Source organism: Rhinolophus sinicus, chromosome 14 (assembly GCF_057876585.1).
Source record: "Rhinolophus sinicus isolate RSI-liver-muscle chromosome 14, RSI-T2T, whole genome shotgun sequence".
In the NCBI taxonomy this organism is placed as follows: Eukaryota; Metazoa; Chordata; class Mammalia; order Chiroptera; family Rhinolophidae; genus Rhinolophus; species Rhinolophus sinicus.
This window is the reverse complement of record NC_142514.1, coordinates 28,717,255-28,729,853: the sequence shown is the minus strand read 5'-3', so window position 1 is coordinate 28,729,853 and position 12,599 is coordinate 28,717,255. Positions and strand designations below refer to the sequence as shown.

The 12,599-nt window shown below is 37.4% G+C and overlaps 1 protein-coding gene across 13 annotated transcripts in view; it reads left to right on the top strand.

The window, feature by feature from the left end:
* The window catches only part of SCMH1 (Scm polycomb group protein homolog 1), a 145,183-nt gene that overhangs the window by 64,742 nt on the left and 67,842 nt on the right, over positions 1 to 12,599 (top strand). The window contains exon 5 of one of the 13 annotated variants that reach the window (XM_074334516.2): positions 6,699 to 6,744. The exons of the other annotated variants lie outside the window; for them this stretch is intronic. Coding sequence (XP_074190617.1) covers positions 6,699 to 6,744 — 46 coding nt within the window. The remainder of the gene's footprint in view (positions 1 to 6,698; positions 6,745 to 12,599) is intronic. 13 annotated transcript variants of the gene reach the window in all.

Genomic DNA, 12,599 nt, shown 5'->3' with positions numbered 1-12,599 from the left:
AATACTTAAAATTATAATACAAGAAAAATGTCTAAAAAATAAAGACCTGAACCTGCATATTGAAAGAGCCTACCTTATTCCTGGGAAAATAGATTCAGATTGGTCAGCCCTAAGAAATAGTCTAGTAAAACAAGTACACTCTAACGATAAAAAAAGTTCTCTAAGCCTCTAGCAAAAAGGCCAATTATACACAGGGGAAGGAAAGTCATGGTGCGCATCATACTTCTCAATAGCAAAATACAAAGCAAGATGAAGTGAAGCAATGTTTTCAAGAAATTCAAGAGAAAAAAGGTGAACAAGGATTTTATATCAAGACAAACTGTTCTTCAAGTACTAAGATTCTTAATGAAACAGTTTTCAGCGTGCAAGAACTTAGGAAATCCTGTAACCCCGAGCCCTTCCTGAGGAATTAAAGAAAGAACCTCATCCAAAAAAGAGATGATCAATCTAAGACAAAAACAGAGGCAAGAACAAGAGCATAGTATGTGTATCAGCCTAGGTCCAATGAAGAGAGAAAACCCACACAGTAATTTGAACACAGAAAGTTTAATATAATTGTTAACTCTAACAGAGGATGGGAGTAATGAGGGATTAGCTACTCAAAAGGAACGAGAACTCCAAAGAGTATAATAGAGACACAAGGAAGGCCACTACACTGGGGCTGAAATAGAAGGCCCAAGGAAGAGTGTCCCTCCCCCATCCAGTGCTGAGCTAAGGACCTTGTTGGGGGGCCACAGCTATGGCTCCCTGGGCGAGAGAGGTCACTGTGGTGCCACAGCAGTGGAACTTGGTAGAAATTTGCCCTCAAGGGCTCTGGGAAAGCTGTTCGTGGAAAGGTGTCTCTCTGGAGAAACTCTGCTGCAGTGGTTACGTAAGGTGGGGAAGCTGCTGCTGGCCACTGGTTACTACCTCCTTCCATGCACTGCAGGAAATGGGTAACAGAGAAGATTGGAGTGCAGCAGGAGCCTGCCAAGCAGAAACACTGGAACCAGAAAGAAAACCCCTTTCCAACTGTAATATGTTTAGATGGGATCAAAGAATATCACTTAAAACTGATAAGCCAAATAATAGAAGCCAGAATAAGGGGGAAATAATTAAGGACATCATAAAAGATGTTAGCATAAACATAACTACTAAAACAAAATTCCAAAACTTCCTAAATACCAAAGGAACAAAAATATCAAGTAATAGACCACACAGAGAAAGAGATAAACTAATTCTGGAAAGCACAGGAAGTAAAACAGTAAAAACCAAATGCATAATTTATATTAATAAATGTAAATGGTTTTAACTCATCTGTTAAAAGAAAAAAAATTTTCAGATTGGTGCTCAAAGTTAAGTCCAACTTTATACTGTATACAGGAGACATACCTAAAGTAAAGTGAATCAGAAAAGCTAAAAATAAAACTGATCAAAGGTATACTGAGGAAATTCAAATAATATAACAGCGGAAGTTGCAATTCTGATATTAGACAAGGTAGAATTCAGGCCAAGATGCGTTATACAAGACAAAGAGGCCACTTTATAATGCTTAAAGGTATCACAATTCACAATGAAATTGTAATAGTTAAAAATAATTCAGTTCCAAATTACAAATCATCTATCTTCACAAAACAGAGATTATGGTAGATGCAAAGAGATCTACAAACACACCAATAGGAGACTGAACATGTCTCTCTTAAGAAAAGACAGGCTAAGAGGACAAAAAGTAAAGGTACTGAAAACTTTAATGAATAAAGTACCCTGTGTGTGTGTGTGTGTGTGTGTGTGTGTGCAAATCAAGCTATATGCCCTGGCAAATGCCCTTCCACTTTGAAATTTAAAACTCTTTAAACAACTCTTGCTTGAAAAACGGTAAATTTAAACCAAAATTGTAAAATTTAAAACATATAAATAAAAATTATATATCAGAATTTTGAGATACAATTAAAGCAGTGGTTGGAAGAAAATTTCTAGCCTTAAATACTTGACATCAATAAAAATGAAAGGATAAAAATTAGGGATTTAAATTCCCAACTGAAAAAGCTAAAATAGAGTCATAATACAAAGAAAATACAAAGGAGGGAGGAAAAAAAATAAAACTAAAGACAGAAATTAATGATACAGAAAATAGAAAAGCAATAAATCAAAATACTGGTCCTTTGGGAAAAAAAATGTCAACAAAATACACAAACCACTAGTTACCCTAATAAAGACAAAAAGGAATAAGCACAGATACACAAAAGTAGAAATGACAAAGAGGAAATAGCTCTATGTAAATACCTTTGAAAAGCTATGTGAAATGGAAAAATACTGTTTGTCAGAATTGACCCCACTAGCATTACAGTATTTAAACAGATATATAGGAAACATAAGTTTTCATAGAACTGTAACCATAGTAAAGTACCATGTGCAGATTATTTTACAGGGAAATCCTTAAAGGCCAGATAATCTCAGTGCTATTGAGGTAGTTGTGGGTCAGCAGTGCACCACAGAACTTTCTGTAATGATGGAAATGGTTGCATCTGTGCTGTCCAGTATGGCAGTCACCAGCCATCTGTGGCTGTTGAGCTTGAAGTGTGGCTGCTGCAACTAAGGAACTGAATTTTTAACTTTATTTCATTGTAATTTAGAGCTTAAAAACCCGAATGGTTGGTGACTACTGTACTAGACGGTACAGTTCTGGGTCATAGAAAAAGTAGGAAAATATGCAAATACTTTTTGAGGCACTTAGAACTTTGATACCTAAACTTGATTTAAACACACACACACACACACACACACACACACACACACACACGAGTCATGTATGAATATTGTTACAAAAATCCTAAATAAAATATTAGGAATTAGAATTCAACATATTTAAAACAATAATTCATTATGGCAAAGTAAAATGTTTTTTCTGATAATGAAGACCTAATTTTAGAAAACTCATTAATGGAATTCACCATGTTAAGATAAGGAAGAAAGTCATATGAACTATGACAAAATTCAGTACACTACTGAGGACTCATATTTCTCGATTTCAAAACTTTTGCTGCAAAACTACAATACATAAGGCATTGTGGTATTGACATAGAGATAGACATGTAGGTCCATGTATTAGATTTAAGAGTCCAGAAATAAACCCATACATTTTTGCTCAATTGATTTTCTACAAAGATGCCGAGACAATTCAATGGGAATTTTCAACAACATGCAGGGACGACTGGATATCCACATACAAAAGAATGAAGATGGACCCTCCCTCCACACCATATATAAAAATTAACTATTAAGTGGGTGCTAGAACTAAATGTAGGAGCTAAAACTATGAAACTCTTAGAAGAAAACATAGGAGTAAGTCTTGGATTAGGCAATAGTTTCTTAGATATGGCACCGAAAGCACAAAAACAGAAGAAAAACTAGATAGTTTGGACCTCATCAAAATTAAAAGCTTTTGTGCTTTTAAAGCACTATCAAGAAAGTGAAAAGACAACCCACACAGGAGAAAATAGGTAAATCCATAGAGGCAGAAAGTAGATTAGTAGTTTCCAGGGACTGGGATGAAGGGAGAAATGGGAGTGGCTGCTAATAGTTCTGGGGTTTCTTTTTGGAAGAGTGACGAAAATATTCTAAAATTAGATAAATAGAATGATCTTTGCACAACTCCAAATTGTATACTTATGGGATTTGTGTTATCTCAGTAAAGCTGTTTTTTAAATCATATCTATTCAACAAATAGTGTTGGGAAAACTGGATATCCCCATGCAAAAGAATGAAGTTGGACCTTCACTGTACACCATATATAATAATTAACTCAAAGTGGATCAAAGGCCTTATTGTAGGAGCTAAAACTTACAAAACTCTTAGAAGAAAACATAGGGGAAAAGCTTCATGACACAGGATTTGGCATTGATTTCTTAGATATGACACCAAGAGCACAGGCAACAAAAGAACAAAATAATTAAATTCGACTGCATCAAAATTTTAAAAATTTTGTTCATCAAGCAACCTATCAACAGAGTGCGAAGGGAACTCATGAAATGGGACAAAATATTTGCAAATTAAATATATATACATATATATTCTGGTTATTAACTATATATATATATACATATATAATCTCCTTTAACACAAAATACAAAACAAAACAAAAACAAAAAAAACTACCTCATTTACAAATGGGCAAAGGATTTGAATAGACATTTCTCTAAAGAAAATATACAAATGACCAATAAGCACACGAGAAGATGCTCAATATCACTAATCATTAGGGAAATGCAAATCACAACCAAAATGAGATAACCATTTCACACTCATTAAGATGGATGGCTACTATCAAATAAATAGAAATAACAACTGTTGGTAAAGATGTGAAGAAATTGGAACTCTTGTGTATTGCTAGCTGGGGATGTAAAATGGTGCAGCCACTATGAAAAACAATATGGCAGTTTCTTAAAATATTAAAAATAGAATTACCATATGATCAAGGGATTCCACTTCTAGGTATATAGGCAAAAGAATGAAAGCAGAGATTCCAGCAGATACTTGTATACCTATGTTTAGCAGCATTATTCACAATGCCCAAAAGATCGAAGCAACCCAAGTGTCCATCAACAGAATGGGTAAACAAAATGTGATATATGCACACAATGGAATATTACCCAGCCTTTAAAAGGAAAGAAATTCTGACACACGCTACAGTGTGGCTGAACCTTGAAGACATTATGCTAAGTGAAATAAGCGAGTCACGAAGGACAAATGCTGTCTAATTCCAGTTGTATGAGGTACCTAATACAGAGAAATTCACAGAGACAGAAAATAGAATGGTGGTTGCCAGCAGCTGGAGGGAAGGGGAGGAATGGACAGTTATTGTTTACTGGGTACAGAGTTTCAGTTGAGGAAGGTGAAAAAGTTCTAGAGATGGATGGTGGTGATGGTTGCACAACAATTTAAATGTACTTAATGCCACTTACTTTTGAGAAAGGGGAAATATGTGTGTATATATACACATACACATATACATATATACTATACATGAATTTTGTTTTTTATGTATACTTACTTAGTTTTATGAAAACAAACACAGGAATGTTAAACCAGAAAATAATGAAAACGCCACTTACTGGGAGTGTCTGGGAATATGGTGGAAATTACAGGAATGAGAGTGACACTTCTCTGAGAATATACCCTTTTATATTCTTTTGACTTTTGAATTATGTAGATGTTTTACTTAATAAATAAAATTAAACCAAAAAAAGATGAACAAAGCGTATCCTAAAATTGATTACAAACAGAAGCAAAGTGAACTGTGTATCAAATAGATATCATAATCACATTGAGAAAAGAATTAAATCAAATAACCTGAACACTGAACCTTCACAGTACACTCTTAATATGCGTATTTTAAAGAAAAAGTGGAACTGCGAAGAAATTCTGACTTTTTCTTAATATTGTTAATGGCTTTGCCATAATCTGAAGCTATTTTGCATGTATTGAAGATAGAGCAAATAAGTAAATAATATGGAATGGGAGCACAGGAAGAACCATGCAGTATAGGATTTGATTGGAGATATCGGTATGAACTCTAAACTTTAACATATAAATATATTTATATGTATGTAGCATATGTGTATATTTTCCAATCTCTGTCCATTGAAAAGGACTAGAAGCAATGACACTCCAGAGATACTTCAAGGCAATGAGCACACCTTGATTTTGGTTTCTAAATCCCATTCTCCACTAAAATGAATCAAGCTCCTTGGAGAAATGGCTGATTCCAAGACTGAGCCGAAGAGAAAACACAAGGTGAATCTGGAACATCTTATTATGCCAGAAAGCAAAGAAGTCTCAAAGAGTGATGGGGACATATCAGAAGGAAGGACACAGGAGCCAGCTTGAAGGGGTTCTTACTAACCAAAATTGAAAAAATATGAGTACCAAAAAGAATAATAAAAATAAAAGAACAATGATAATAGCATCCATGGGTCCCTAGTGATACACAAAAGGGAAAAAAATCAAAAGTCACAGGGAAAGGTCTTTACAGAATGCCAGCTAATAAATATAAATGGAATGATAGAAAATTACCGTTTCAGTTGATTCAGGGGAAAATGCAGTGAGACAAACTCAACGTCACTTGTATAATATTTTTGTCAAAACCATTTAGCATGAATGTAATTTAATCAAGGGAACAATCAGAAAAATCCAACTTGTGGGACATTCTATAAAACAGGTAGCCCAGACTTTTCAAAAATACCAATTTCATGAAAAACAAAAGGCAACAGTGCTATTCCAGATTAAAGGAGACTAAAGAAACATGACAACCAAATGCAATATGTGATTCTTGATTGGATCTTGTATTTAAAAAATTTAAATATCTATAAATATTTTGAGGACAATTAAGAATATTTTTAACTAAAATTATTGGGTATGATAATGTTGCAGTGTTAAAACAGAATGTCCTTGTTCTGGGGACAAATGTACTGACGTATTTAGGGGTGAAGTGTCATGATGTCTCTAACTTTCACATAGTTCAGAGGAAAAAGTGTGTGTAGATATATGGTAAGAAAATGTGGCAAAATGTATTAGTTATTGAATCTAGGTGAAGGATACATAGTTCATAAACTGTTTTTGCTACTTTTCTCTAGGTTTAAAATTTTTCAAAATAAAAAGTTTTGAATAAATTATATATATATAATTATACATATATATGTGTGTGTGTTCATGTTCCCCAGGCCTCCTCTGGACCTCTCCCCAGAGTTGCTGAATCAGAATCTCTAGGTAATGGGGCTTGGGATTCTGCATGGTAAATGGCTCTCCCGAGACTCTTAACACAATTGGTCTATCTGTATTTGGAAAGCATTGCTCTAGAAGAACACTTCGCCATTAAAATCTTGTCTGGTGTGTGTTTGTGTGTGTGTGTGTGTGCATGTGTGCGTGAGCGCACGTGTGTGTGCGTGCGTGCGTGCGTGTGTGTGTGTGTGTGTGTGTTTTCTGTTCACATAGGAACATTCATTACTCCCTTGCAGAGTCCTCCAGGGAAATAATGGTAGAAGGGTAGAATGATTTACAGGTGATATTATCTCAATGCTGCCAACCTTTTCCTCACATCCCATTGTTTTACTGACCTCTTTTACTACTCAAGACTGATTCTTTCTTCTAAACAGGCCTGTCTGGATCACTAGTTCTCAAACGTGGCTGCCAGTTAGAATCACTTAGGGAGCTCTTAAAAATTTCAGTGCCTAGGCCTTAGATCAGTAAAATCAGAATTTCTGGGGTGATACTGATGTATTCTTTAATGCTCCCCAGGGGATTCCAGTGTCCAAGTTTGAGAGTCACTGGTCTAGAACAGAAGCTGGCCTCTGCTGAGGTCCCTAACCAAGCGTGTCAGGGTTCCAGTATAAAGTGCCTACTCAGCTAACTTGGTCACGTGCTCCAGTGTCTTTGTGGTACCTTGACTTGAAAGGAACCCTTTGCATGTTCCTGTCACTGATCAGCTTCCTTTGCTAAGTAACCTCCAGAGCCTGTCAATAAAAAGGGGGGTTTAAAAAGAAGCATATCTCATTTTCTGGTCACAGAAATTTGAACTCTGTTCATAGAAATTTGTGTGGGGAGGAAAAAAAAAGAAAATTGTAGAGAGAAGTAATTTTAACCATGGTGGCTTCAATGTTTTTTAAAGTTAATTTTTAAAATATTCACTGAACATTTTTTTCTGCAGCAAGTTTCCTGACATTGCATAATGCCAGAACCATCTGCGTGTATGCAATTATCTCAAAATTAGTCACAACTGCCACCCCCAGTTAAATTAATCTGAGTTAATTTGTGTTTAAGTGTGTATATGGGGGTGTAACAGCAAAGTGGTGATAGAGTCCTGTCACAGTGTTTCCCAAATACAATCACTTCTTCTTCATGGAACACAGTTTGTTCAGCGTCTTTCTTCCAGTTCCACTTCTTGTTTCTCTCACTCTTGGGGAAGAATTTAGAGAGACTGCCAAACCTGGGTTTGGAAACACTGCTTTAATTCAGTGTTCTCATCTGACGAAGACAGACGCAGGCAAAGGAAAGTGAGTTGTCCAAGGTTGTACAGTGAGTTAGTGGCATGTTTCTGTATATAGGTTTGTACATATACATGCATGTAAAGCTCCCCTGGGAGGAGAGAAGAGTTGGGACTGTCATGGAATTATCTTGACAGCCACAGAGTCTAGTAACTCCACAAAGCTTGGAATTACTATATAAGACAATGGCGGGATGGGGAGGAGGGCCCATAACGTGGTTCCTGTGTGAGTGCTGTTCTGGTACCTGCCACCAGAGGGCAGGAACTATAATTAGATTCTAGACCTGTTGATCTGCATGTAAGTCCAGAGCTTCACCAGGTCACTGTTGAGTTGAAACAGCTGAAGCCTAATTTCTTCAGTGGTCCCACCATCTTGGGAGCAACCGGAAGCTCTTTTTGTAACTGGTTCCATATCAGTAATTTTGAGGTAAGCACAGAACACTTGCAGCATGCCTAGGTTTCGAATTCCAGAGACCTGGCTTTGTAATATTAGCTCGGCCACTTACTAGTTTAGTTATGTGGCCACTGGTAAGTTGCTTTACTTTGACTTTTAACCTTGAGTTTCAATTGCCTCACCTGCCAGATCATTAATAAACTCTGCCACCCATGGTTTTTGTGAGGATTAATTGGAATAACATAATAAAGTGTCCATCAGTTCCTGGCTCACGATTGAATAAGTGGAGATTTTTTTTCTTTCTTCAATAAAACTCTTGTGGAGCTTGTAGTTGGAAAGTATGTATACATTACAAGGAAAAAAGGAAGGAAATTCAGGCAGTGATGAGAGCTAAGTAGAAATCAGAAGGGAGCAGGATTTGGGAGGCTGTTTTAGGTAGGGTAGTCAGCCTCTGAGGAGCTGAGATTTCAGCAAAGAGCTAACTATGAAGGATTTGAGGGAAAGGAAGGGTGTTAGAGGCAGAGGGACACAGCTTGTCAGGGGCCTGCACGTGTAGACCTGTGTGTCAGCCAGTGTCAGCTAAAGGCGTTGCAGTAATATCAGCCCCAAAGGACATGGAATGTTGTGTGGCTTTATAATGGCTATTGTTTCCACTATGCTTTTTGTAACATTCAAATAGCTCAAGGACCCCACTACCACCTTCAAAGCCTTGCAGAGATCTGGGAAACCCTGATTCACCGTTAGATCTCTTGAAATCTAGTTTGCTTTTTGTTCAATCAGAGAAGTCCTGTTTATATTTTGAAATGTATATTGGAATACAAATTTTTGACTAACATAATCAGGGTAGAAGGCTGTCACAGTAGTCTAGGCAGAGTCCGACTATGGCTTATATTTGGGTGGTTAGTAGTGGGTGAGAACTATAGAATGGTGAGAAATGGTTTGACTTGGGATACAGGAGACGAAAGAGCCATCAAGACTTGCTGATTAATTGTATTTGAGGGGTAATAGCAACGGAGGAATCAAGGGTGCCTTAGTCTAGGCTTTTTGGTCTGAGCACCTGGGCTTAATAAGCGGTACCATTAACTGCGATGAGATGATGGGAGGAAAGGCAAGGTTTGGAGGGGGTAGTGAAATCAAGAGTTCTGTTTTAGACTTACTCATTTTGAGATCTCTTGGCATCCATGCTGAGTTATAGAATAAGGCAGTTGGAAATATGAGCATGAAACTCAGGGCAGAGGTTTGGGCTGGAGATATAAATTGGCAATCTATTTGACAGGAAGATGGTAGGGAACAAGAAATGGCCATGCACTGAGGTACTCCCACTTTCAGAGGTGCGCATTTCTTACCCACCTCTCCTTTTCCTTGCAAACACCCCAGGCCATTGCTTAACTAGAGGATACCCTCAAATTATTGTTTTTGTTCTTTTTTTCCTGCTTTCACAAATTTCTGACTCTAACTTTTTTACCGAGAGAGGGTATGGAAGGATTGGGTGATGAAATATTTGAACATATTAGTGTGATGATTAATGAAGGCTCTGGAGATGGAGGACTTGGGTTTAAATCCTGCCTCTGCTGTTTACTATCATAGTAACCTTGGATATTTTACTTAGTTTCTCTACCCTCTGTGTTTTCATCTGTAATAATAAAAATAATAGCCAGCATTTTCTATGCTTGTCCTTGTAGCTGAGATGTGTCTCTTGGAGACAGCATATGGTTGGGTTTAGTTTTTTTATCCAGTCTGCTACTCTGTGCCTTTTTATTGGTGAGTTCAGTCCATTTGCATTTAGGGTGATTATTGATATGTGAGGATTTCCTGTCATTCTATCTTTAGTTTTCTGGTAAGGCTGTGTCTGCATGGTTTCTTTACCTTTTTGTTGTTGTCTATTATTCTGTGTGGTGGTATTCTATGATGTTTCCCTCTGTTTCTTTTATTACAGTATATATTGCAGTTCTGGGTTTTTTTGCGTGGTTACCCTTAAGTTTATGTAAAAGAAAGTTTGATATTTAGAGTCTTCCATTTTCTTCAGCACACTTACTTTCTCCAGTCCCATATTCCGGTTCAGGCCTTTACGCTCCCCCTTTTTATGTTTTGGTTGCCACAAATTGTCCCTGTTGATGGTGGTCGAATAGCCTCCTTTAGTATTTCTTGTAGTGCAGGTCGTGTATTAGAAAATTCCCTCAGCTTCTGTATGTCTGGAAAGGTCTTTATTCCTCCTTCATGTCTAAAGGATATCTTTGCTGGATATATTATTCTTAATAGCCAGCATTTTCTAACACTTATTATATACCAGGTAGCATTTCAAGTCCTTTGCATGTATTAATCTGTCTAATCCTTAGAAGAACCTATTGAGGTAATTCCTATTCTTATCCCACTTTATCGTCGAGGAAACCAAAGCCAGCGAAAGGTTTTGTAATTTGCCAAAAGTTACACACCAGGTAGGTGTCAGCTAGATTTGAATCGAGGCAGCCTTGCTCCAGAACCCGTGCTGCTGCTCTCGTATCTAATTCACAGAGTCCTAGTACTGATTAAATGAGATAATGCAGTTAACATGCTTAGCACATGGAGCCTGGCCCATGATTTGTGCATAATCAGTGTTTCCTTTGGGAGGCAGCACGGAACCAGATGAAAAGTCCTGGGCTCCAGCCTGACTCTGCAAGAGCGACTTACAGGACCATGAACAAGTTTCCTAGCCTGTCAAGACTTCAGTTGTGTCATCTACAATACACAGTCTTTACTGAGGTCCCTTTCAGTGTTAAAATTCTATCAGTGAACCTCCCCAAGACAGATGATGGATTCATTTGAATTTGGAGAAATGGGGGATCCTCACATCACCCTGGGGTTGGGGAATAAGGAAGCTCAGTAATTCCATTCCACAGCTGGGTAGTTAGAGCTGCGTAATAGACGTTCCCAACAAATCACATAGAATGAGGGTGGGGGCTTTATAAAACAGTGAAAAGCTAGACAAGCAAAACAATAAGTGGTGGCAGTTTTAGACTCAGTGCCAGGACCGTGCATATTGCTGTCGCTGTTGCTGATGTGCGTGGGCCGCCCCAAGAAATCTGACCATGGGAAGCTTGGCTTAGCCTCGCCAGCTTGGAGTCTAAAAGTTTAAATCATATGGGTGGTCATTCTCTTCTTATTTCCATTTTTTCTCTCTTCTCACCTTTTCCCCTTTAATTTTAGTTATTCATTAATACTTAATCCCAAAAGCTGATTCTTCCTTTTTTATTTCACCTGCGCACTGATAGTTTAACTTAGTGGTTTAGAAGGTGGGCTTAAGGGCCATCGTGCCTGGGTTTCAATACTGTATTTGTTCTTTGCTCACCTTGAAATCTTAAGCAATTTACTTTGTACCTCTTTTCTCATCTGTGAAATGAAGATATGAAGATAGTATCTGCCTCACTGGGTTGTCTTGAGGATTAAATTAGATCGTCAGTAGAAAGTGATTGGCACAGTGTACCACACAGTAAAGGGCTCAATGACATCAGATACTGTTATTTCCAGCCCTGCAGCTTTGGTGCCGCCTATCCGTTCTTCTGTCAGGAATGGGAAAGCTCAGGTAGACTGGGAGACTGAAAAAGCAGGAGGTTTCAGTGTATCAGGATACAGTTGAAGCTAGATTATTAAAAGAAGCACTTGGAGAGACCTAACTACTATAACGATGTTAATTTTACGATTTCTTCATTAAATGGTACATTCTTACCGGCTTTTCCTTGCTGAATAACTGGACAATTAAACTTCTTTTTACTCTTTGTAAAATGAATATTTTGGAAAAGGATTATCCCTTCCATCTTCATCATTGCCTGATTCTTAGTTGTTTAAGTAAAAATTAATATGAAAAATGTTTTGTACTGTGTGTGTGTGAAAGAGAAGAGAGAGTGTGTGCATGCCAGAGAGAGGGGGGGGGGGAGAGAGAGAGAGAGACAGAGAGAGAGAGAGAGAGAGACAGAGAGAGAGAGAGAGAGTCAGAGAGAAAGAGAGAGAGAGAGAAACAGTGAGTTTATATTGAAATAAACCAAAAAGATTTACTTGTTTATTGGGTTTATCAGTTGGCATATTTGGTTTTTTCTTAAGAGGTCATTAAGAAGAAGAACTTACCTACTCTACTGTCTAGATCATTTCTAAGTATTTGTTAATCCTATCCTACATCTGTTTTGGATTTTTCAAGGAAAACGTTTTAGGCACTAT